Below are 23,313 nucleotides of genomic sequence, written 5' to 3'. Positions count from 1 at the left end.
TCCTTGAACAAGTTCAGCACAAGTAAAGCTACCATTGGGCAATAGCGCTTTTAGCTCGAGCTCATTAGTGCATCACCTGTAAGGATCAAGCTTATTTGGCTGAAGAACATGAACACGAGAGTAAGTATAGTAACAAGCTGTTTGGTAGCACGGAATGAAGGAAGCATGACGAAGAAAGTTCAGGCCGGTTTGCTCTGATTAGCACAGTTTTCGTATACCATGTGTCTGTACTTTCAGAGGCTAAAGTGCAGGGTAGTAATATGATGACCAGTGAGCATTAACATGTCAAAATATCAACGATCTCCAAATTGATCACAAGAGCAACAGAGAATATATTACGGGGACAACTAAAACTGCGTGAACAAATTAACTTCATTATACAACAACGTGAAAGAGCCAAACCTTGATTACTGCCGGAACCAAATTAGCAACAGCTGCAAGAAAACCAGGTAGTTAGGAAGAAGAAATTTGAATCATGAAAGTGGTACGCAATTTCGAGATAAAGTTCGACTTAGGAAGATGGAGCATCCAAATCAATCAATGGGGGATTTCTTGTCCCAAGCGTCCCTTACTTTTAGAAGGCTGGGGCAGTACCGCTTTGAAAGGATCTCCACCAGTTCAACAAAGGATTTCGTCCCGTGCACCCCAATGTGCCTGACCATCTGGGCCAGCGTTTCCGGCACACTTCCCCTAACCTGTTCTTGACAAGACAATCCCAATACGCCCATTGAGGAGCCGATAGTCATCTGAATCTGCCCATTTTCCTTCAGCCACCATAGTTGAAGCCAATTGTCTGTACCATTTATGGCAGCAACAGAAATACGCTCGGGTGGACAACTTCTGGCTTATACCCTCCCAGCAGATATTATCTCTCAGCATCCCGTGCTTCGAGACCTTCGGTTCCATAGCTTTCATCTGCAAGTCCGTGTTCGCGAGATTGAATAGGTTCTGGTACTCCTCCTGGGTCCAACGCCCCTTCTTCCGGTTGACCTTTGAAGTTTCACAATTGCTCAAAGTTGACCATCCCGGCCTCTACTATGGTCTCAATTGAGTTTTAAAATTTCTAGCGAACTTGTCATTAATATAAATTTTTGATAAGATAATGCGAAAAAAGATCCTTTTGGTTCTCAACTTTTGGCGCTTTTCTTTACCATTCTCATCCTCAATCTTCCATTTTTTTGCCATTTTTGTCCAACCGTCCAATTTTTCATTAAGCAATTCATTTTCTGTCAAAAATATTTTTTTAAAATAATATAATTTTCAAAAATTTAAAAATTATATATTTTTTTAATAAAAGAAAAGGGAAGGGGGACAACGATACTGTCAAATATGGGAGGGGCGGTGGCGGGCTTTGTGCGGCCACCCCTGCAGTTGGGGTAGTAGGTTCGCCTGGTCGTTTACCGGGTTCAGGAGAGAGAGATAACTAGCTAGTAGGAGAGCTAATTCTGTAAAGAATTTATCTTCTACTTGCACTTGCTTGAGCTTCGGGTTTAGTATGTATCCGAATTCCTTGTTTTGTTAAAGATCGATCCTTTCATTGGTATTGAACCTCATTGACATCATATAGCTAGGGTGTGGAAAAACTAGCAGGAAGAGCTTTTAACTTATGCATATGTGCATGATTTTGGGTTCTAACTCTCCTGAGTTAGCGTGCGATTGAAAGTCTGTTGCAGTCGATGTCGTTTATGCAGATTAATCCCTTTGGGATTCTCAAATTTTCGGTTTTGCTTTGACTAGAGCTCAAAATCCGAATCGAAGAGCATGCTGTCTAATTTTCTATCGCAGCTTGTTCATGAGGTGTTAGTGCTCCTTGTTCTCTGATCGATGCATTCATGCACGTATGGCTGAACGATTCTAACGGGCATCTTAAGAATCAGCACCACGAACGGAGCGTGATCTGGTGCTTCTGTCTGCAGTTAACTCTCAATCAGTAATAGTAGTTTCAGGACGAACCTTAAGCATCAACATCTCGAGCATCGTCTAAGCCCAAGAATTAGCACCACGGACCAGCTTTTTGCTGGAAGAGTAATAAACGCTCAAGTTGTATGCAAAACTTGCCAATCATTCTGATTTGCCGCCTTCTATGTCACCCCCGTATTTTCGGCTAAGAAAATTTTGATTTAAAAGTTAAATAAAAGGGGCAGGCATATGTGGTCCAATTCACGAGAATTGAACTTGATAACTCTCGGTCTTTTTCTTTATCACTATGTTTTTTTGGATCAAAAGGGAGACCCATGGACCTACTACAAGATTAGAGAAGAAAGCAAAATAAAGAGGCACGTAAATTCCATAGATGAAGATCGAACTAGGACCTTGTGGTTCCGCTTCTGCACACTGTACCACTATACTGAGACCCGTTCCTCTACGGTATCATTCTTTAATTCCCAATCAAAAAACATGTATGATAGTTTATTTCCTAACAAGAGGCATGGATAATAATTAACTACACTATTTTTTTAAGTAACTACGTTCAATATTACAGTTAACGTTGCAGAAATTATACTTAAGAAAAAATCCGTACGTATAAAATAGATCCACTGATGGGCATGTGTCATGAATCAATCCATTAGGTAATTCCACCGCATGCCTAATTGAGCAACAAAAAACCTTTAATTAATCATGTGGGCACTTGGACTAAACAATTCTGATTGACTAGTTCCGCAAGTTATCTGCCGGAAACCCATTGAAGTCGGGCTCGTGTTCATGCTTGTCCATGCCTCCTTGCTGATTGATCTGCAACAACTTTTAAGATTAATGCTTTGTTTATGGAATTATTAGGCTTTGCTGATAAAGATTTTTAAGATTATACGGATTGGTAGGCTGTCTAACCTGATCAGGAAGCTGGGCTGTTGGGGTCCTCCAACCCGAAACGTGCAGGAAAGGGCTGCAAATTTGTGCCGGGAAAAGTCTCCGATTTCATCCTCACTGCATTGTCACCAGAAGGGATGTTCCTCTGCATATCTAAATTGATTGTTCCCTCGCGAGGAATGGTATCCTCATGAGGCTGATCAGGTATGATATTCTCATGTTGGAAGTTCAACTCCCAATCTTGGAGTCCAATTTGCGAGAAGTCATGAACAAAGGGAAGTCCATATAACTGATTTTCCAGATGGGAATAAATCGGGAATTCAAAGGATGATGGTGTCTGCAAAACTGGATGATATGCTTCCTCTCTTCCCATTTCAATGGTGTTACACCCATATGGAAAATTTGCTTCTGCTACCCCACTAGAAACAATCGGATTCCCCGAATTTCCAGACATCATTGGCTGTGTTGTTTGATATGATGGAGCCATCTCAACATGCATATTCATATTCTGAGAAGTCTGGAGATATTGATATTGATGTGACTCTTTGTGTTTCATCATCTGCCGCCTTTGATGCCTTTCGCTCATATTTATCTTCCAATTCTCGTGGCCAATAAGTTCATGTAAGTCAAGATTGCCATCGGAGGACATAGGCCCAAACGTGCTTTCCAAGCTTTCTTGAGCCTTCTTCTTCTGATGTTGACGATATTTCTGCATTGTATGCAAGGTCAAAGTTCAGAACCATAAAAAGATACTCATATCTAATTAACGAAAAAACTATATACAAAATCATTCAGTAATATCTAATTTGAATTCCTTTTTACATTCGAGACATGACATATACCTGAAGATGGCTAGCTACATTTTCCCGAGTAAGGCCAGGAACATTCATCAGCTCCAAGATTTTCTTTGGAACCGCCTCTGCATTCACACATAAGATTATGTTCGGAATCCTTTAAAATGCAAGAATTCGGTTGACTTCACCAAAAAGTCAATTGAACTATGTTGTTTGGAATCCAAAAGATACAAGAATTCTTTTAAAAATGCATGATTTATATCGGAATGCATGATACTGAACATGACTGAGACTAAGATTTCTTAGATAGGTGTTGATTAATCTTACCGTTGATACCGAGGTAAGTAACTGCCGAGACAAACTGATCATGAAGTGCCGAATCCCAAACAACACGTTGCTTCTTCATTGGTGTCAGAATGGCATCATTCTGCTCATGTTCACTGCTATCTCCACCGTTGTTCTTCCTCTTTGAATTCTTTGGGCTCTTGTGTGCGTGATCAAAGTTCGGCTCCGGGCTGTTTCTGTTCTCGGGACCTCTGACTCGCACCAAATCTTTGAATTTACACTTCCTCTTTTGGATCACGTGCTTCCATATGTCCATCAGTGCTTTCTTCTGGATGGGTTTGACCAGGCAAGCGCAGAAGCCATGTTCAATGCTCTTAATTATCCTTGTTCTCCTATCATCTCCTGACATTACTGAAGCAGGTACATTCATGCATGATGAATTAGAGTTCAGTTTGGGAAGACGATATTTTCTCACTTTGAAAACGAGGAAGACAAGGCTTACTAATGACTGGGATGTCAAACTCCATGCTAATATCTCTGAGAAGATTGAATCCATCCATGCCCGACACAATGTCATTGCTGAGAAGAAGATCAAAAACATCTTTGTTTTGCCTAAGCTTTTCCAAGGCGCTTTCAACTTGAGTGCAGCTTATGACTGTTATTAATCAAAAAAGCAAAAATAAGCTGAAACTGATAATAAAAAAAGGAAAAACAAGTTGAATAATTAAGTATCCGTGATATATAATCGCAAAAACGAATTGAGCAGAGCAACTACCTTCATACTGACATTCTTCAAGCATCTTTCTGAGAACATGGAGGTGCCCTTCATCATCATCCAAGACAAGAAGTTTTAGAACCACCAAATTGCTGGGCAAGTCATTATCTCCGATGGCTACCGAAGCTGGATCACTTTTAGAACCAGCCTCAGAAATCAACGTGCCCTTATGGTCGCCGTTCATCTCTTGACAATCTAAATTCGAGTACGCATAAACAAGAACTCAATTAGCTGACCGTGATTAAAAAAAAAATATGGAGCTAGTACGAGAGCGTACCGAGAATGTATGGAAAGAGTAGAGAATCTTGACTACTCGTAGAAGAAAACTCAAGTTAAAAAAGACCGAAATCCCGAATTTTTCTATTTTTTTTGTGGCAAAAAGAATAAAAATAAAAAAGGATTTGCTTACAGTAAAATAAGAGAATCGGATATTGTTTTTCGGTTGAAATAGATAATCGGTTGGGCTTTGAAATTTGTACAGATCTATCATCAAATATTACTAGCTATTAATTACCTACTAATTAGCTTAAAAAAACTACTAATTAACTAACTAGTCCTTTTGTCCACGCACTCGCGGACATTTGCAGTTAAGTGACTCCGGAAATTGAAGGGAATAAATTACTGAAACACTTAAAAAAATTTCAATTTTTAATTCACTAATTACTATCATAAGGGGATTTTCTAGTATCATGTGGTTGAATATTTAGCCACACACTCCCATATGAAATGTTTTCGTACTCGAACAATATTTCGTACTTGTATAAAAAGAATGACATGAGACAATCGACTGTGTAATACAGTCGATTGTATGAAATATGTAGTCAACTGTTGTACAATGTTTGATACTTATACGAAATATTTTCATACTCGAAGAACAATATTTTGTACTTGTAAGAAAACAAAGCAACGACACAATACATATGGTTCAACTATATTGTACATGTCGAGGCTTTACGTTCATACAAATATGAAATATTGTTCTTCTAGTATGAAAATAATTCGTAATGCAGTGGCTAAATATCCAGCTGCAGGATGCTAGAAAATCCCATATTATAAGCCTTTATTGGCACTAATAAGAACTCAAAGAGATGGACGACTATGAGCTGAGAGATAGCTCACTAAGTCTATGTGGAGGCTTCTCCTCAAACAAACAGAGCAATCTCCTTAAAAGTAGTCTAAATTTATATATATTGATGGAAGGGCCAGCGCATACGCGGGCTGGAATTATTAAGATAATTAATAATAATGTTATATATTCTTGCGTTATAACCTCTATTTAAAAAAATGATTTTAGTTTATTTTATATGCACGTAGCATTTTACGCATGCATACCTACTACGTTGAGGTGTTGAATGAGCTTAGTACACAACCTACTGTAACAAGAACAAAATATATCAATTACCCTAATTCTAGAAACCCCTCAATGAATATAATTTTTCATTCATACAACAAAAAAATAACAATGAGTAATAAACTAAATTCCATGTATTATATTATTATATATTATATCTTCTCTAAAAAATAAAGAGTTCATCAGCTGTCGGGAAAAAAAAAAAGCTTGGTCTCAACTTGATGTTGAATCATCTTCCTCTAATCGATATAAAATAGGGTTTATTGCACCATATAGCCTAATGTTGATAGATATTCTTAGATCTATCCTAATGTCATTTTTTTACTCAAGCTATCATAATGTTGCTAATTTGATGTCATCATCTAGCCCTAGTGGATAGTTGGTGAAACAAAAATAGTAATGTTGGGATATTTCAGGTAAAAAAACGACGTTGGGATAAATCTAAGAATATTTATCAACGTTAGGCTATATGATGCAATATACCCTATAAAATATAATCTACTCACTTTAAGAAGATGGGCGGCCTTATGAATCCAAGACCAGACCTTTGTAATTTCTATTCAAGATAGTTGATGAAGAACTTTCATGCTCAGATTTTCCTTCATGTCAAAGAGCGTAGAGCTAAAGAAAAATTTGGTTCTTTATGCATAACTCTATATTAAGTCCTTAATAATAATTCAATCTATTATAAATGTAATCATAAATATATGATTTATGATTTTTCATGGATTCAAGTCTTCTCAGCTTATAAAATTGAGGTGCAACACAACATTGCGCCAAGTGTCATGTCCTTATTGATAGTACCTGACTTGAAAGGCTCGCAGCCAAAGACATGCTTTGTTTTACATGGCGCATTTTGGGACGTCGTTTCGGCTTTTATTAATTTATCTTTGTATATATAGATTACTAGATATTGTTATTATTTGTATATATTATATTTTTTCGGTTATTATTATTTTGTTATTTATATATATTATATTGTATTAATATTGCCTACCAAAAAAATAATTATATTGTATAACTATAAAAATATATAATAAAATATGTAATAATTATTTATAAGTTCCTTATTATTATATATATGAAAATCACGAAATCAAATAGTGTTTCACCCTATATATATCGAATCTACCATTTGTTATTTAGATATACCATTCATTATAAGTCTGTGTTCTCATCCTGGTGCGCATATTTATTAAATTTTGATTAATCTACATGATCATTTACGAGAAAAAAAGAACGCAAGGAGTTATAATTTGGTAAAAAAGTTGCGTGAGAAAATATTTTTAATGAAAATTTGCACTATATGCGGTAATTATAACTCATTTCATTTGTTCATAATATAATATAATTTTTTGATGTGCATGTTAATATTCAGAACCCAATAGACTTCAATTAATCTAGCTCGAGGCGGATCAACTCATTAAAGAATAAAACTCTCACAATCATAATATAATATAATTTTCAATGGAAGATGTTTATGATACCGATTTGACTTGAAAATGCAAAATGAAAAAAGAGAGAGCAACCATTAAAAAATAAGGTGTAGAATATATTAACGAAGTAGGATTAGTAAAAACTAACAATTAGGAATAAGTGACAAGAAGATGGACAAATAGAGAAGTAGAAGAGAATAATTTGTATTTACAATTTACTCTTCTAATTCTAATAAGATATTCCTTATTAATTGGATGATTTATAGAACGAACATTTTTTAGTAATAAGGTGAGCACATTGTTACTCGTATTTCTGAAACTTTGATTAATTTATGAATTCTTTTTTCGGAAAACAAAATAGGAAGAATTGTAATTTAGTAAACAATTTGAATGAGAAATTATTTTTAAGTGCATGCTCATTTAACAGGTTGTATTTATTTCAGTTTTTCAAATTACATAATAATTAATCTAATTTCAAAACATAGAATTTTCAAAATTTTCCCCGGAAACATGAAAAAAATTGATGAATATAATGTTAAAAAGTGACTCAAAAATATGCCTAAAAAGTTGGGATAATTTTCTAAAATTGGTTGCCTAGAGAGAGAAATAGATGACAAAGAAAACAGAGATATTGGGGAGAATAATTCGCAGTTGTTTTCTGAACTTATTCTGTTGATTAATCTAGTCCAATGGATGAGTTTTTAAAAGTCAGATTAAATCCGCCCTCTAACTTCCGAATATTACTAGTGTGTGACTTAATTTGCATTATGCGCAAGATTGATCTCACATTAGATTGAAAATCATATTCGTCTTAAGTGCGATGTTGCTAAATTAATTATCAAAAGACATGAATTTAAGATGTTAATTTATTATCTCATGCAATATATATGTTGTTGAGATATGTTGTCCCATACCAATTGCTTGCTTCGGTCGAGATCCAAATTCTAAGAGTAGTGATCGAGAGCCTGATTCTGACGTTTACACGAAGAAAGAAACCACAAGCTTATATGAAACTTGAATCCATCAACCTATTAGCTTAAATTTTTAGTTTGCAAATGAGCTCAACCTCTTGTAGCCCCCGTTGGATATTTAACAAAATACACTATATAATAGAAAAGTATGAGTTTATAAGAGATTGGATACCATAACTTACTGGCTCGAGCTTTTGGGATGAAGACGGACTCAATAACTTATAGGCTTAGTGAAATTTTATTGGATTGCAGATGGACCCAAGTTCGTGTAGGATTAAGTGAGAATTTTATATGGCATCAGAGCGGGTTACGTTTTCGCGCCCACTTGTGGACTCACACCATGCCAAATTCGGTTTCGAGGCAACCAAGAGTGTGCCTCATGTTAGTCAAGCCCGATAGTGGCTCGGTTTAGTTTCGACGTAGCTAAATGTGCACCTCTAGTTAGACTGAGTGTGGAGTTAGAGGTTAGTTTGGTGTTTGTCCTCCCTCGTCCGAGCACAGAAATGGATACCAGGCTCATGATCAGTTGTTGGGGACGGGTATTTAAGGGCACGTGGCACGTGCTGAACCACACACTATCACGTGAGGGCGGATGTTGAGATATGTTGTCCCAAAGAAGAAATTGAGAAAGAAACCACAAAATTATATGAGACTTGAGTCCAACAACCTAATATTTATTTTTTATCTTTGAATTTTATACGTATTGTATTTTTATATTAGATAAACATATCAAAGAATAAGAAACCTTAAATCTGTCATCTGAGTCTTCTCTTCCACTCTTTTGGTTTTATTTATTTTAGTTATGATCTTTGAAGAGGAAACAAATTACATCTCAACGGGTATCTCAAACTTATGGTATAATATATATTTTAAAATAAAGTCTAGTGTTAGGTCCCATCAGGTAGTGGTCTGATTCCAAAATACCGGCCACCCCTAAAACCTCGAGATTTTTTTTATAGGTGTCAAACGTCGAGGAAAAAAAAAATTTCAACTTTGATGAACTACTAAATAGAGTAGGAATCTATCAAAAAGGATTTGGATAATTTTTTATATACAAAAATAGATATTAGAATTGTGTCATTCAGGAAAACGAAATCGAGCAATTCCCCATCTCCTTGCTTCTAACTTTGGAAGTATCAATAGATACTATCCATCAAATAAGGGATGATCTAAATCAATTAAATGCTTTTAGCTTTGGAAGTATCAATAGATACTATCCATCAAATAAGGGATGATCTAAATCAATTAACGAAGTTTTCAAAAACATTATAAAAACAAAAGCGAAACGATGTTTCTGTTTTTTTTTTTGGTGTGTACCTTGGAATCCAAAAGCCCAATGGGGTCTGACTAATACAGTCGGGAGATCGAGCATTAAAGTTTATTCTCCCTCCCAATAAGTGCGCTTCCCAGGATTCGAACTTGTGCTCTCCTCCTTACGGCTTAAGAAGCTCATGAGTTTAAACGAGCCTTTTATTTTGTATAATAATAAAAATATTAGTAAAAATAACTATAATAATTTATTTTTAGGAAAAATGTCTGACTCCAGTTCCACAGCTCGACAGCCACTCCAGTCCTAATCTCCTCCCTCTCTTCTCGTCTTCGTTTTCTTTCACCTTGATAGCGGGGGAATTGGCGCTAGCTGCGAGTTTCTCTCCTCTCATCTTCTCTTTTTCACGGCGATAGCCGCAAGGTCACAATGCTAAACCCTCTCGCCGCGAGTCTTTGACACCTTCTCTGATATCTCAGGTGACCCACGAGGCCACGACCGTCGGTCACGCCTCAATCTTGACTCTAGATTCCACTTCTCCTATCCACTTCCCCTGTTGATCGCTGCTCTCCTGTTGCCTTCCCTAAGCGCTGCTACTCGTTGCTCCCTTACTGGGGAGCCTTATTGTGCCGAGCCGAGCCTTCGTTTATTACAATGAGCTAAGCCCGAGCTCATGGGTTTAGGCTCGCACAAGCTTGAGCCCAAGCCCAAGTCCGAGCTCACGAATTATTAAACGAGCCAAGCTTGAGCCTAATATATTTGGGCTGGGCTAGGCTCGTTTATATCGCTAATTCCAAGCCTAGCATGACTTGTCCAGGACAAGTATTACCCAACCCGTGCTCAAAGAAGGTCGAGCCTAGGAATAAAATTTGATGCCAGTGTACGGACTGGGTTGGGCCTGATTAGGCGTGCGACCGAGCACGACACATAAATTGTAATATTTATAATTTGATTAATGACCCAAAAAAGCATGAACTTTGTTCCCTTTTTCAAATTTGGCACAAACTTTATTTTTTTTGGCAAAAAAAGGCACGACCTCTAATTTTCTTGTCACGTTAGGCATCTATGTCATTTTCCATCAATTTTGCTGACAATGAAAAATGGTGCCTAACTGGCGAATGGTGTCATGCCACGTCAACAAAAGTAATGATAAAATTTAAAAAGTTTAAAAAAGAGAAATGCTTTGATCGGAGAAAGGTGGGGGCCTACTGACCACTGGTCACCGCCGACCATCGCACCCCTAATTGGGGTCATCGGTGACTTTAAAGGACACTGATGACCCCAATTTTTACTGAGTAACCCAGCTGACCTGGCAGTGACTAGTAACACAAGGTTTACTGAGTCTTCTTCTATAAAAGTTCCCGGGTTGTAGTCAGAAATGCTGTTGATGTTCTCTCGTGGAGTCGGTAGACCAAAACGAAGTGCATACATGTATTTTTTTAAAATTACAAATCAAAATCTAGAACAAAACTGAGACTTTATGAAAACTTAGATTATTTTTGTAAAGAAAAGAGAAGATGGTCAAATGATGTGTAAATTTGGTACGTCCCATAAAGTCCACGTTGGCAAATAGACGGAAATCTTAACGGAATAGTAACATATGCCAAATCTAAAACGATTATAAAAACAAGTGGTTTTTTTTGTTACAAATTAAAATTTATGACAAAACTGAGACGTTTCACAAAATTTAGGTTTTTTTTTGTAATTTTCCCTTAATAATATTAATCTATATTTTATATTTCAACTTGATATATATATATATATATATATATGTGTGTGTGTGTGTGTATGTACTTCATAAGAATAAATTGTATTACGTTTATGTATTACACTGAAATATTTTATATTAATAAGTTAAATAGATCCTTACAATTCAACTTATTATATAGAATCGACATATATATAATTAATTGTGTGCATATTGAAAATGATGTAATTATGTTTGTATGAATTAATTATGTAAATATTTACATGAAACATTTTATAATTTGACCATAACATGTTACTCTTTTTTTTTACAATTCTACCACTATTTATTAATTTTAGTCAAATTTATATATATATATATATATATGGCACTTAGAATATTTTCTCAAAACAAAAATACTAAATTCTCCTAAAAAATATGCCAAAAGGTCCTAATACTCAAATTTAATAAAACATCTTCAAAAGTTGATGTTATTACAACTCATGCTATTGTAAGTCGTTAGGGGATTCTTAAAATTACAAATGGTTAATAACCCAAAAAAACATGAACTTTGTCCCCATTTCAATTTTGGCACGAACTTTATTTTTTAGCAAAAAAAAGACATAACTTTGACTACATTATATTAAAATTTTTAAGAAGTATTATATAGTTAATCTTATTAAAACTTAGTTAAGTAAATCTTATTAATGAAACTTAATTTATGTAATACGAGAAGAATGAAGAATAAAGTACAAATAAAAAACTAAAATTATATTTTAAAGATTCCACGACTATTATTATTTCATAAAATAAAAGCTAAAGATTTTCATAGAAATAAGGTTGATAATTGAAATGATCTATATGAATTCTGATGAGTCAGGATTTAAGCTTCAGGTCCTTAAGGTCTTTGCGATCAGATCCACACAAAAAGCACTCTAAGCTACCCTGCACGAAGAGACGTGGAGGGTGTTCCTTAACTTCCCCCTCTGATGCTTAAGTCTCCATGGTTTATTTCAGCGTGGCACTAACCATAAATAACGTACATGGCGTGCTTATATAGGAGGGAAGATATATCGGGATATTTTCGAGATACCTGGGTTGAAATATATTTTGTGAATATTTGATGAAATGAGTCGTGCCACTTAAAGAAACAAGAAAGATCATGTTACCTGTCTTATAGATTCTTGCCTAAACTCGACTTAGTGGCGAGCTTAGGCCTGTTAAGCCTCGTCACTAGGTCTTGGCCTAATGGGCCAACATAACGGACCAACTTGATGGGCTTGGACTTGGATCGTTGGGCTCGGAGTCCATCATCTGCCCCTTGTTTGGTTCCTAGCTTGTCCAGGAAGCCAACAACTAGACACATGTCTGTACGCGACTCGTCGATTCGCGAGCACATGGATCACTGGCTTCAGACGTTGACGTGGGACAGTCTGACCCATAGATCGACCCCACAAGAAACACAGTTGATGTGCTCCTTGACCATAAGATAGTCGTGTTGTCTTGACTTTTGACGTGTGACGTCAATAATCGTTAGTAGTCACCTTGCTCATCGCTTTTAGATGCTATTTCAAACTTACCAATTTTTGGGCCTACAATAACACCATGTATTTTTTCAAGGCGCGTATGAATGTGCTAGGCTCTCCTAATCATCAAACACGATAAAAAATCAAACTTTGATTATAAAAAGAGTTACTTCTTCATTTCGCGAAAGGTTAGCCCTGAAAGAGAGGGCCAATTAATGATTGCCCACCAAGCCTTCCTCCCCACGAAGTCCCGAATTGGAAATGTTGTTTCCCAGAAAAGTTTCATCCCTTGAATCTGACAACTTGGGTCAACCAGTCTAACTTCAACAAGGCCGGACTCATCCCTGCAAGTCGCGGAGATATTAATTAGGTTTGTACTAACTTCTTTATATTCTCCATTCCGAAGCATCTCAACAATTATAGCTTTGGATTCTTACTGCTTGAGTCGGATGATGATGATGATCAGGCTAAGGTCACCTTCTCGCCTAACCAAGGAATACTAATGAAAGAGTTGCGCCAAAGAAAGTGACAAATTGGCAATGACTTCGATAGGTACTCACCTAAATCTGGCTTAGTCGCGAGCTTAGGCCTCTTAAACCCCGTCATTGGGTCCTAGCCTAATGGGCCAGCGTAACGAGCCAACTTGTTGGGCTTGAACTTGGATCACTAGGCCTGGAGTCCATCAAATTCATTTCATAAATTAAATATGTATTCTACATCATCATATGTTTAACATTTATCGATTAAAATTTAAAATTTTAAGATATATAAAGTAAACTTTTTACATATCAATATATACTATAATTCTTATTAATTATTATTTTCGTATTTAATTTCTCACTATAAATTTTTTTTTATTACAAAATTCGCGTAATGCATGGTTCAATAGTTAGATGCTGCAGCCTCCTATTCAATCCAGCCGAATGTTTAAGTGAGGGCACTTCTAGATTTATGAAGAAAGCAGTGGCAATTTGTAATCAAGACACAGTCGGAGGAACTATGAAAAAAAAAAGACTCAGTCGGAGGATATCCCTCCGAAAATTGTCGGAGGGAAAACAATTTCCGAGTTTCTTCCCCTTTTTTCCTGGGTTCGTTATAGCAGCCAAACCCTAGCCGCTCCTGTCCTTGGCCGGCGAGCTCTGTCACTCCTCACCTTGTTCGTGCTCAGCGAGCCGCTGCTCGTGCCGGTGCTGCCTGCTCTCCCAGTGTCCTCCTAGTGCCGATCTTCCCCTGCTTCCGGTTCTCGAAAATTCAGAACCGATACTTTCGTCTGTGAACTCCACTGCTTGCATCCTCGCTCTCTGTTTCTGCTAGCTCGGAAGCTCCATCAATGGCGTTGAGGGCAGCGATGCAGAGAAGCGGCAGCCCCAGCTTCCTCATAGGCGCCCGGAGGTGGTCCCACGCCATCGCCCGGCCTCCCCGGTTGGATGCCCTCATCGCCCCTCCACCCGTCTCGTCTCCTTCAGTCATTTTGCCCGAATTAGATCACATTCCCGATAGAAGCCACCCCGGATTCCCCAGCTTCAGCTCCGGCGGATCCATGGAGCTCATGGCCGCCCCCAAAAGGAAGGTACCATCTACCACATTTTACCGCTATAGACCGTTTTAGGGTTCTGCCAGGGTTTTGGTTGATGCTGATTAGCGTTCTCTTTATTGGACGTTTAAGGTTCCGAATTGAGTAGAAAACTTCCTCAGTTTCGGTTGGATTGACCCTTAGATCAATAACTGATTGTGTCAGTTCATTTGATTATCCGTTCATCTGGTCTGACTGATTTTCGACATATTTGGGGAGGATGAATTGAATTTGTTCGGAGAAGGGCATATAGGCTTCGTCTCAATTGGAATTTCAGCTGCAGCGAAATGGCAAATGATCAAAAACAATTGTGATGAAATATGGCATATCCAACAGTAACGATACGTTTTAGACCAAATCACGATGTCCCAAATATTGAAGCAGCACCATTTTGGTGTTCAGACGCGAAACCTCAAACCTGAAATTTATACGGGACAAGCAGAGCTTGTAGATCAATATGCTGTGCACATTAAATTAGCGTGGTGAGACGTTTATTCTAGAAGGGTAAACTTTCGTGGTGAGATGACTGCTCTCATGTGGATGTGACTGAATTATAGTTAAAATGGAGTTTCTTCTCTCTAGCTTATCTACGATGTCATTGGATCAACTTCTATGTATGTCAAGCAGTAGTTGAGGGGAAATATTTGCGGAGGAAAATATTGTGGAGTTATGGATTTCTCAGAGAGCAATTTAATCACGTGGGTAAACCGCTCATTTATTTGTTGAGCCCTGGATACATTGATCTTTTCCACCGGTGTGATCGCTTTGAAGACAATTTTTCTTTCCCGTGAGATGATCAAAGATGTTGATAAGCTTCTAAGTGATTTGGCTCGAATGTTGCAGGTGAGTCCCCACAGGAAAGGTATAAGAAACGGACCAAAAGCTCTGAAACCTGTTCCGGTGATTATTCGATGCAAGTAAGGATTTACTGTAATTTGTATATCGGGCTTCCTAGGATGTCTGCTGTATGTAATTGACCGACCTGGTTTGTTGGTGTTGTAGGAGCTGTGGCCGTGTGAAGCTGCCTCACTTTTACTGCTGCAGTGGGGACAGGGGAAAGACGAACGAGCAGAACGGACCAAACTAAGCAGCGAGAATCTACTGCTGTTGTCTATCATCGAAAAACAGTATATTTACTGAGCTGGATATTTAGGTTCTCGTTGTCATCTGGTTCTTAGTAAGATCATAAGCATTTCTCGAAATCTTTGTTTTTCAACTTTCAAAAGGACATTTGGCGATTTTGGGAAGATGATTTCATGTGCTATGAAGGTTTCTTATCTGCAAATGACTAAAAGCCTTCTAGTGATAGAGACACATCATGGCGCTATGGTTCTGGGGCACAACTCCGATTTTCGATTTCCAGATACTTATATGATAATTCAAATAGCTCACAAACTCTTCTGAATCTTCCAGATTGACCCCCCTGTCACAGATGCTACATTTTATTGGGGTGGCTGGAGACGGGCAAACACCTCTATAGAAAAGATTGCCCCGGTGTTGGTAGATCGGAGTAATTATATGACATCCTTAACATCGGATGATAGGATAATTTTTTGAGAACCCTTCTCATTGGTATACGTCCGTGTGTGACATGGGTCTCTCACTAGTATTTTTATGAGCTTGGATTAGCAATGGTATATTTGTATTATAATTAAAATAGAAAGCTCATATCAACCTCGGGAGCTACTAGAGCCAGGTAGTGGCCAGCTTGACCTCGAGCTCGATAAGACCAGGCGATTTCAAGCTTTCCCCTAGTACATCCCGAGTATTTAACTAGTAGGCCCAACTGGACTACGCCCCTAGTCGGTCTACTTTGCCCGCTAGTTTTATGCCAATTTAGCTTCTTGATGTTAATTTTTCGATTCGTGTAGTAACGTCACTAGTACGTTCAGCTGAGTTGCCATGTCGGAATGGATATTTGGGAGAAGTAATTTGCCCCATCTTTTGCAAGTAGCCTTATTCTTCTCTTTTTGTATGATGAATTCCCTGAACTTTTTCTTTTGTTTTAATGTTGTCCCTATAGAGAGGTCCTCAAACTTTTATTTCATCATATGAGATCACTAAAGTTCAGTTTTGTTGGCGTGACCATGAAATTTCAACTCTCTGCTCGTTTTGACCACTGTAAAATTTGGCCTGCGAGCTTCTTCTAGCACAGTCCTCAAAAACCTTTTACTCCTCAACCGGATTGAACTCGGTCGCGAATCGTAGTGTGGAGTGCTCGTGTACTACCCTGAGGTACGCCACACTTGAATGAACGGTAATTTGTGTCGGATATCAAGACAATTCTGTTGCATAACAGCAAACAAAATCTGAGGCATTTTTTCAAGGCATTCAGGAGCTTCTTATTCCAGAGTAGAAGAGCTACTTTTTCATTATCATGGAGAAAAAAGAAAAGGACAAAAGGAAATGGAGCAAATTAACTACTCATTCACGCATTTTCTGCCTTCTTCCTTCTCCTCCTGCTGATCATTCTCAGGGTGTGATTTGCATTTCACTCTCTTTCTTGACACAACGATTGTGATTCTTCGCCGACTCTTTCCTTCTCATACCGTCTCATATTCTCGAACTCAAGAAGCTCTATCCTCCAAAACATACCAGCTAGTTAGTTGGTGCTGTCTTCAGCATTACTTCACCTTTTCCAATCACCAATAATCTCAGTTCAGAGAGAGAGAGAGAGAGATGAGGAGTGAAAGAGATAAGGAGAAAACCAAGATGAGGGAGAGGGAAAGAAGGGCAATTACGACCAACATTTTCCAAGGGCTGAGGAAGCACGGCAGATACCCGCTCTCTGCCCGATCTGACATCAACCAGGTCCTCCGCCACCTTGCTGCCGAGGCTGGGTGGGTCGTCGAAGCTGATGGGACTACATACCGGCCTTCCACCCCGACCCAGGTTTGTACAGTTAAAGTAGCCATCATTTGTGATTCTTCCCCTCCCTCCTGCCTTTCTCTTGGGCCCAGTCTGCAGGAAAGCCAAGTCTAGAGCGCGACCAATCTCGAGTCACTAGCTGCTTGGCTTTCACTAAAGCTTAAGCAATATGCTGCTTAAGCTCAAAGAATACTCGAGTCCAACATGCTCCTGAGGCTAGTCAAGCTTCCAGATTAGCAAGTCGAATCAAGCATCGGCTTCTGCAGAATTTGGCTTTAGTTCATATGCTTCCTATGTCTCTCACACACATTTCTTTCTCCATCCATGTTTAGGTAGGGAGTCGCTGCTCGCTTTGCGGCTGCGTAACAAGAACAAGTGCCAACCCGACGCCCACCAGCAGCATCATTGACTTTTCGGCCCCAACATCCCCTAGAAACCTCTCTCTCACGACATCCCCTAGAAACCCGTCTCTTGCGGACTCTGCAGCAGCCCATGCCGAAAGGCTCAATCAGCTTTACCTTCAGCAGAGAGCTTCTCATGCCGAGGCAGGTGGCAGATCATCTTCCTCGCCTATGCAACTAAACAACTCTGGGCAACAATTTCCTACAGCTTTCTATATGATCAATGGAACCCAGCCTCAGCAGCAGTCATATTCGCAGGACGTGAGAGTGTCCTCACCGAGCACACTCGCACAATCACCGTGATGAGCAGTTGGGTCTGAGTAACTTCACTGGAATCAAACAGTACAAAAACAAAGTTTGTTAAAGAAACATAAAAGGGTTCCAATGTCCACATAAATTCAATGGTCATGTTTCATGCTCGCAGATCCTCCAAGGAGCTGTCACTATAAGCAAGAAAACAATGCAAAATTGCAAAATTTCCAAACTTACGCATCAATCCACCAGCATTCTAGAGCACGTAGTAGAGGAACTCTTTTACACAGGACAATCACAATGGTTGATTTGTGTCCATATCGTACTTGATGCAGAACCAGTAGTAAAGGCTATTGCAATAACTCGGTTCCAACAAGAAAAATAAGATTTTAGGCAAAGCCTATGCAAAATTTCTTTCACACCGAGGCACCGATCTACATTAAGCAAGAAATTCTTAACACATCAGAGATCAATGCACAAGAGTTGAACATGGTCTTATGAGGGAACTTGTTTGGTGGCCTTTGGATATCTAACATTTGATGGACAGACTTAATGCTTAAGATATGATCCACATTACTTTTGGGGCCTATCTAAAATTCAGATGTTAAGCGCAAACCCCAAGTCTTGCACAGTAGTATCTCGAGCAGCCAAGATAGAATGTAATCATCTTTCCAGACCCGAAGACGTAGGTGAAACGGTCTCCTCCAAATGAATTGAATCTTCCAAGTCACTGAAGAGCATGGAATATCGGCCAAGGAGAATCTCAAAACTCCTAACAAGATCAAGCAATTAACGAGATGAGATTCTCAGAAACCGGGGATTTCCCCAGGCAATGGAGCCAACTCGTTCTGACTGAATCTCTCCTCATCGTAGAACGTTGCACTGACCACTCTTCCACCAAAATACCGGCCATTTAGATCTACCAGGGCCTTAGTTGTTTCTTCTGACCTCTCAAACTGGACAAAGATTCTGACCGCTTCGTCGGTGGGGAAGTTTGGCTCTGTGATCTCGAATATGAGGACACGAGTGACAGTACCATACTTTGCACACTCTGACGCGACCTCGTCTTCTAGCTCATCGTCTACCTCACCAGGGCCCACCTTTTAACAAGAAACCACAAGATAAGTAGAGCCAATTGAAGTTTACCAGGATGTTGCGAGCACAAATTGAAAAAGGGAAAAGCCAGAACAGTGAGAATATGAAGATTTTGCCAATTAAGAAATATTTATAGCTCAACCGTAGCATCTCCAATTAAAAACACATAAAAACACGAACTTAGCATTTATCTATAGGCGCTAACTTATATACCAGTGCAAAAGAATGAGACATATAAACACAGATTCAGCATCAGGTAGGGACATCTCAAGTTACTCAGCTATAGCAGGATTTTATGATCAACCAAGGAGGAAGTGGGAAGGAGGATATGATGAATAATGGTTGCCAGCAAGTGCAGCACAAAAGGTGTGGAAGGAACAGGAAAAATAGAATCAAACATATTTAAAATCAGATGACAAAAATCAACCCTTTCTATTGAGTGGTTAAAAGAAGAAGGTAAACAAATAAAGACCATAGCAGCAAGCCCTTCTGCTGGAGAACACAAACAATTACCCAGTGTCATATATTTGCTTCCTCGCAAAATAAAAACCAAAAGCATACACCAGAACGTGCAATGTCATTAAACGTGCAACGGTCTAGCCGCATGGAGATTGACATTGATGAGATACTTTCTAGCACTTGTATTATACGGAAAAGCTAAAAGTCCACATTGATTTAAAAAAAAAAAATTGTTGAGAGCTATTTAAAATGAAAGGACATAGAAGCTATTTTTGCTTTCCCTTATAATATTGAAACCTATGATATAACTCAGGCATAGCTTTCAAACACTGAATACTTAAACAAGGAGTATGCCATTGGTACCATGAAAAGCAACGCTAACCAGGAAAAAAAAAAATTTGAAGACATAGCAATTGAATGGGTCAAGTAGGTGTCCTACCGTAATAGATGTGTGAACCCAAAGCAAGACAAGCAAACAGATATTTACTACATATGAGCAGCTTATACAAATTAAAAAGATAATTTGCTTGAGAAATTCCACTGTACGTAAAGCAAGGCTAACAATTTCCATTCTCCTCTGCCAATATCCTCCATGGGTTGGCGCAAGTGGTCTAACGTTCTGCCCTCAACTATAAACTAAGAGACATCACAGGTTCAGGACAAACTTGAGGGGGAGCCCTTGGTGGCCACCCACATGTGTGATCACACTAGTGAAAAACCGATGTGCAGAGATGGAGCCACTCAGTCCCATGGATTGTGGGTTCCTATAGGGGCCAGAGGAATAAACCTCCATCATTATAACAAGAAAAAGGTTGAAGTTTTCCATGTATGAGATCATAAACCCCTTCAGAATAGCAATAAGGTCGTAGATGAGACAATAAAGGGGATGACAGGCCCAGTTTGCTCTTTCACATAGACCCCTTCGACATTAAAAACTACCGATCCTCGTGTCATTTAGCAGAAAATGAAAATTCCGATCAACAGGTCACTTCATGGGAACAAGAAAAGATCATGCTAAAACCTCATAAGAAGCCTGACACAGAACAAGACGATATTTGCTCTTTTTTATCATTACACGGAACCAAAAGATGAAACCAGTAAAAATTGCATTCTTAAATAAGGTGATGTTGCATAAGCAATCTCCTAGAAGAACAAGACACATTATAAACAATCAAGCAGACAACCCGAAATCAATGGGGCACGCAATGAGTCAAAGAGAAACAGTCTAAGCAGCTCAAGGTACTGACCATGTTCCTGAGGAGCAAAACCCGGGTTGGAGGGCCGTTGAAATTCACACTCTTCACCTTCTTCTCCGATTGGGGCTTGGTCTCGCTGGCGTTAACGATAACTCCAGCCCTCCGATCGGTCTTCCTGGCCATCAATGGAGTGACGATCCCCTGCTCCTGCTTCCCAAGCCCCTGGCCTTCCTTCCACCCCATCTTTGCCATCATCCTCTGGGCAGCGGTCATCTGCCCGCCCGCGCCGACACCTAACCCCATTGTCTCTGACTTCCCGATGCTGAATCCGTCACCGCTCGCAGGTGGCGATGGAGACCGTGGAGGAGCACCCCCACCACTCATTGCTGCCCGCCGCTTCCACGCCTCCTCTCCAGAGATGTTCCTGTCACGCTCCCGTTCCAGCTGCCTTTCCCTGTCTCTCTCCCTCTCCTCCCTCTCCCTATTCTCCCTCTCCTCCTCCTCCTGCCGCCGCCTCTCCAGCTCCCTCCGCCGCTCCGCCTCCAACGCCTTCCTCTTCCTCTCCCTCCGATACTCCTCGTAGTCGTTCGGCCTCGCAGGGTCGTACTCGTCCACAATGGTGGAGGTGACCCCGACGAGCGCGGGGTGCACCGGTACGTCTTCGGGAGGCGGGGCAGAAACGAGCACCGGCGGCGAGGCAGAGGAAGGCTTGGGCTGCGAGGCGGAGGCTAGGGTTCTGGGTTTGGGCTGGGATCTAAGGATGGTCTGGGGAATTGCGGGCTTGCGGAGGGCAGGAGGAGCGAACTTGGCGCTACTGGACCAGATCGTAGTGGAAGGGGCGGCGCTGCTGGGCTTGTCGTCATCTGTGGACGACGGCGGAGGGAGATCGCCGTAGAGTCCGCCGAGCATGTTCTTCTATGGAAGTGGAACAGTAGATGAAGTGCTCCTCCCGGTTGAGCGCAAGGAGTGAAAGGGCAGCTGCAAGACGACAGAGAGGTTGTGCTGGTCGTGGGGCTGTTGTCGGTGAACGCCGGAGTTACAATCATCGGAAGAAGCCAGCGGCTCCGGCGGGAATAAGAGCGATGCTGCGATAGGGAGGGGGAGGGGAATGTAAAAAGGTGTGTGCGTGTGGGCTGTTTCTTTCAATGAAAGGCCCAACAAGATTTGGGTTGATCCTGGGCCCATCGAGACAGGGACATACCATGTTGCATTTTCTTTTAAGGAAAAAAATACAAAAACCCTATTGTGATTTGGGTTGGGACAAATTGCACAATATATTTTTATTGGGGACAATTAGTCCCATGTGGTGTATTCCGTTAGTTATAGGGGATTACGACGTTAATTTTTTTTTTCATTTTTAATCCTCAATCTTTAACATTTTAATAATTTTAATTCTAAATATTTTTTTTTATCATTCATATTCTCAACTTTTTATTTTTTCATTTTAGTTCTCAAAAGAAAATCGAAAGGGAAGGAGGGGTCGGGGCCGCCAATCGGCGACCCGACCCCTCCACCAAGGTCGTCGGCATCCCCCGTGGGTATTGGCGACCTCGATGGAGGGGTCGGGGTCGCCGATTGGAGGCTACAGCCCCTGAATTGACCAGGAGTTCCGAGTCGGAGTTCTCGATAAATTCGCGAGTTGGGACCACCAATCAACGACCCTGACCCTTCCATCGAGGTTGCTACTGTCCTCTGTGGGTACTGGTGACCTCGGTGGAGGGGTCGGGGTCGCCGATTGACAATCCCAGCCAGCGAATCAATCGGGAACTCTAACATGGAGTCCCCAGTCAATTAGGGGGTTAGAGCTACCAATCGGTGACCCTGACCCCTCCACCGAGGTCGTCGATACCCATGCCTCAACCCCCCAATCGATCGGGGACTCCGAGTCGGAGTTTCTGATCGATTCGTTGGCTGGAGCCGCCAATTGGAGACCCCGACCTCTCTTTCCCTTTTCGATTTTCTTTTAAGCATTAAAATGAAAAAAAATGAAAAGTTGAGGATAGGAATGATAAAAGAAAAAAGATTTAGAACTAAAATGATTAAAAGGCTAAAGATTGGGGAGTAAAAATGGAAAAAAAAAACTAATGTTGTAACCTTCTATGGCTAGCGGAGTACACCACAGAGAGGCTAATTATCTCTAACAAAAACACATGGTGCAATTTTTCTCGACTCCAAGTCACAAAATGAGTTTTTGTACTTTTCCTTTTTCTTTTATCAGTGTTGTGTTGCGCATTACGCAAAGGATAACTATAAGACATACAATTTGATCCCTGAAAGATACAATACTTACATAATTAATTCATGAAAGTTTTCACTTTGAAAAATTGATCCTTATGTTTTCAAATCTCAGTCACATTAATCCCAATCCCCTTTATTGTGAGCTTCTTAAAAGAAGTAAGTTGATGTAACATATTATTGTTATCCTTTGATTTGGAACTACATGTACCATTGAACTTAGATTCCCCGAATGACTCAACTCCCTAGTCCTACTCGGATAAAGCTCCTCAGTGTCTGATTGAAATGACAAATTCCCCGAAATTCATAACGAATCCCTAACCCTGCCATCAAT

The 23,313-nt window shown here is 39.8% G+C and overlaps 4 protein-coding genes and 1 long non-coding RNA gene across 5 annotated transcripts; 2 read left to right on the top strand and 3 right to left on the bottom strand.

Annotated features, from left to right (window-relative positions):
* Positions 1 to 283: 283 nt before the first annotated feature.
* Positions 284 to 1,049, bottom strand: LOC116213369. The gene is made up of 2 exons (XR_004158076.1): positions 573 to 1,049; positions 284 to 434 (listed from the first exon to the last, which is right to left on the bottom strand). It is a non-coding gene; the product is annotated as an uncharacterized LOC116213369 (long non-coding RNA).
* Positions 1,050 to 2,833: 1,784 nt separating this feature from the next.
* On the bottom strand, positions 2,834 to 4,846 carry LOC116214387 (two-component response regulator ARR2-like). Its single transcript, XM_031549799.1, has 5 exons — positions 4,663 to 4,846; positions 4,390 to 4,542; positions 3,930 to 4,298; positions 3,651 to 3,727; positions 2,834 to 3,517 (listed from the first exon to the last, which is right to left on the bottom strand). The coding sequence occupies exons 1-5, from the start codon at positions 4,844 to 4,846 to the stop codon at positions 2,834 to 2,836; spliced, it is 1,467 nt and encodes a 488-aa protein (XP_031405659.1).
* Positions 4,847 to 13,888: 9,042 nt separating this feature from the next.
* On the top strand, positions 13,889 to 15,878 carry LOC116213452. Its single transcript, XM_031548400.1, has 3 exons — positions 13,889 to 14,470; positions 15,317 to 15,390; positions 15,476 to 15,878. The coding sequence occupies exons 1-3, from the start codon at positions 14,231 to 14,233 to the stop codon at positions 15,558 to 15,560; spliced, it is 399 nt and encodes a 132-aa protein (XP_031404260.1). The 5' UTR covers positions 13,889 to 14,230; the 3' UTR covers positions 15,561 to 15,878.
* Positions 15,879 to 17,185: 1,307 nt separating this feature from the next.
* LOC116214385 (BES1/BZR1 homolog protein 4-like) lies at positions 17,186 to 18,045 on the top strand. The gene is made up of 2 exons (XM_031549798.1): positions 17,186 to 17,365; positions 17,674 to 18,045. Exons 1-2 carry the CDS (start codon positions 17,186 to 17,188, stop codon positions 18,043 to 18,045), a joined length of 552 nt encoding a protein of 183 aa, XP_031405658.1.
* Positions 18,046 to 18,320: 275 nt separating this feature from the next.
* Positions 18,321 to 21,861, bottom strand: LOC116213451 (DNA-damage-repair/toleration protein DRT111, chloroplastic). The gene is made up of 2 exons (XM_031548399.1): positions 20,796 to 21,861; positions 18,321 to 19,094 (listed from the first exon to the last, which is right to left on the bottom strand). The coding sequence occupies exons 1-2, from the start codon at positions 21,651 to 21,653 to the stop codon at positions 18,801 to 18,803; spliced, it is 1,152 nt and encodes a 383-aa protein (XP_031404259.1). The 5' UTR covers positions 21,654 to 21,861; the 3' UTR covers positions 18,321 to 18,800.
* Between the last annotated feature and the right edge of the window lie 1,452 nt (positions 21,862 to 23,313).

The sequence above is a fragment of the Punica granatum genome, chromosome 7 (assembly GCF_007655135.1).
Source record: "Punica granatum isolate Tunisia-2019 chromosome 7, ASM765513v2, whole genome shotgun sequence".
Lineage (NCBI taxonomy): Eukaryota > Viridiplantae > Streptophyta > Magnoliopsida > Myrtales > Lythraceae > Punica > Punica granatum.
The sequence above is the reverse complement of the archived record's forward strand: the minus strand, read 5'-3'. Positions and strand labels throughout refer to the sequence as shown.

Excerpts from the sequence above, each read along its gene's own strand:
- LOC116214387 (XM_031549799.1), bottom strand. The coding sequence starts at position 4,846 with ATGAACGGCGACCATAAGGGCACGTTGATTTCTGAGGCTGGTTCTAAA. Across the intron at positions 4,543-4,662 it reads TGAAGAATGTCAGTATGAAG|TCATAAGCTGCACTCAAGTT; the intron begins GTAGTTGCTCTG and ends GATTAATAACAG. Across the intron at positions 3,518-3,650 it reads ATGTAGCTAGCCATCTTCAG|AAATATCGTCAACATCAGAA; the intron begins GTATATGTCATG and ends CATACAATGCAG.
- LOC116213452 (XM_031548400.1), top strand. The coding sequence starts at position 14,231 with ATGGCGTTGAGGGCAGCGATGCAGAGAAGCGGCAGCCCCAGCTTCCTC. Across the intron at positions 14,471-15,316 it reads TGGCCGCCCCCAAAAGGAAG|GTGAGTCCCCACAGGAAAGG; the intron begins GTACCATCTACC and ends CGAATGTTGCAG. Across the intron at positions 15,391-15,475 it reads CCGGTGATTATTCGATGCAA|GAGCTGTGGCCGTGTGAAGC; the intron begins GTAAGGATTTAC and ends TTGGTGTTGTAG.
- LOC116214385 (XM_031549798.1), top strand. The coding sequence starts at position 17,186 with ATGAGGGAGAGGGAAAGAAGGGCAATTACGACCAACATTTTCCAAGGG. Across the intron at positions 17,366-17,673 it reads GGCCTTCCACCCCGACCCAG|GTAGGGAGTCGCTGCTCGCT; the intron begins GTTTGTACAGTT and ends ATCCATGTTTAG.
- LOC116213451 (XM_031548399.1), bottom strand. The coding sequence starts at position 21,653 with ATGCTCGGCGGACTCTACGGCGATCTCCCTCCGCCGTCGTCCACAGAT. Across the intron at positions 19,095-20,795 it reads TTTTGCTCCTCAGGAACATG|GTGGGCCCTGGTGAGGTAGA; the intron begins GTCAGTACCTTG and ends TCTTGTTAAAAG.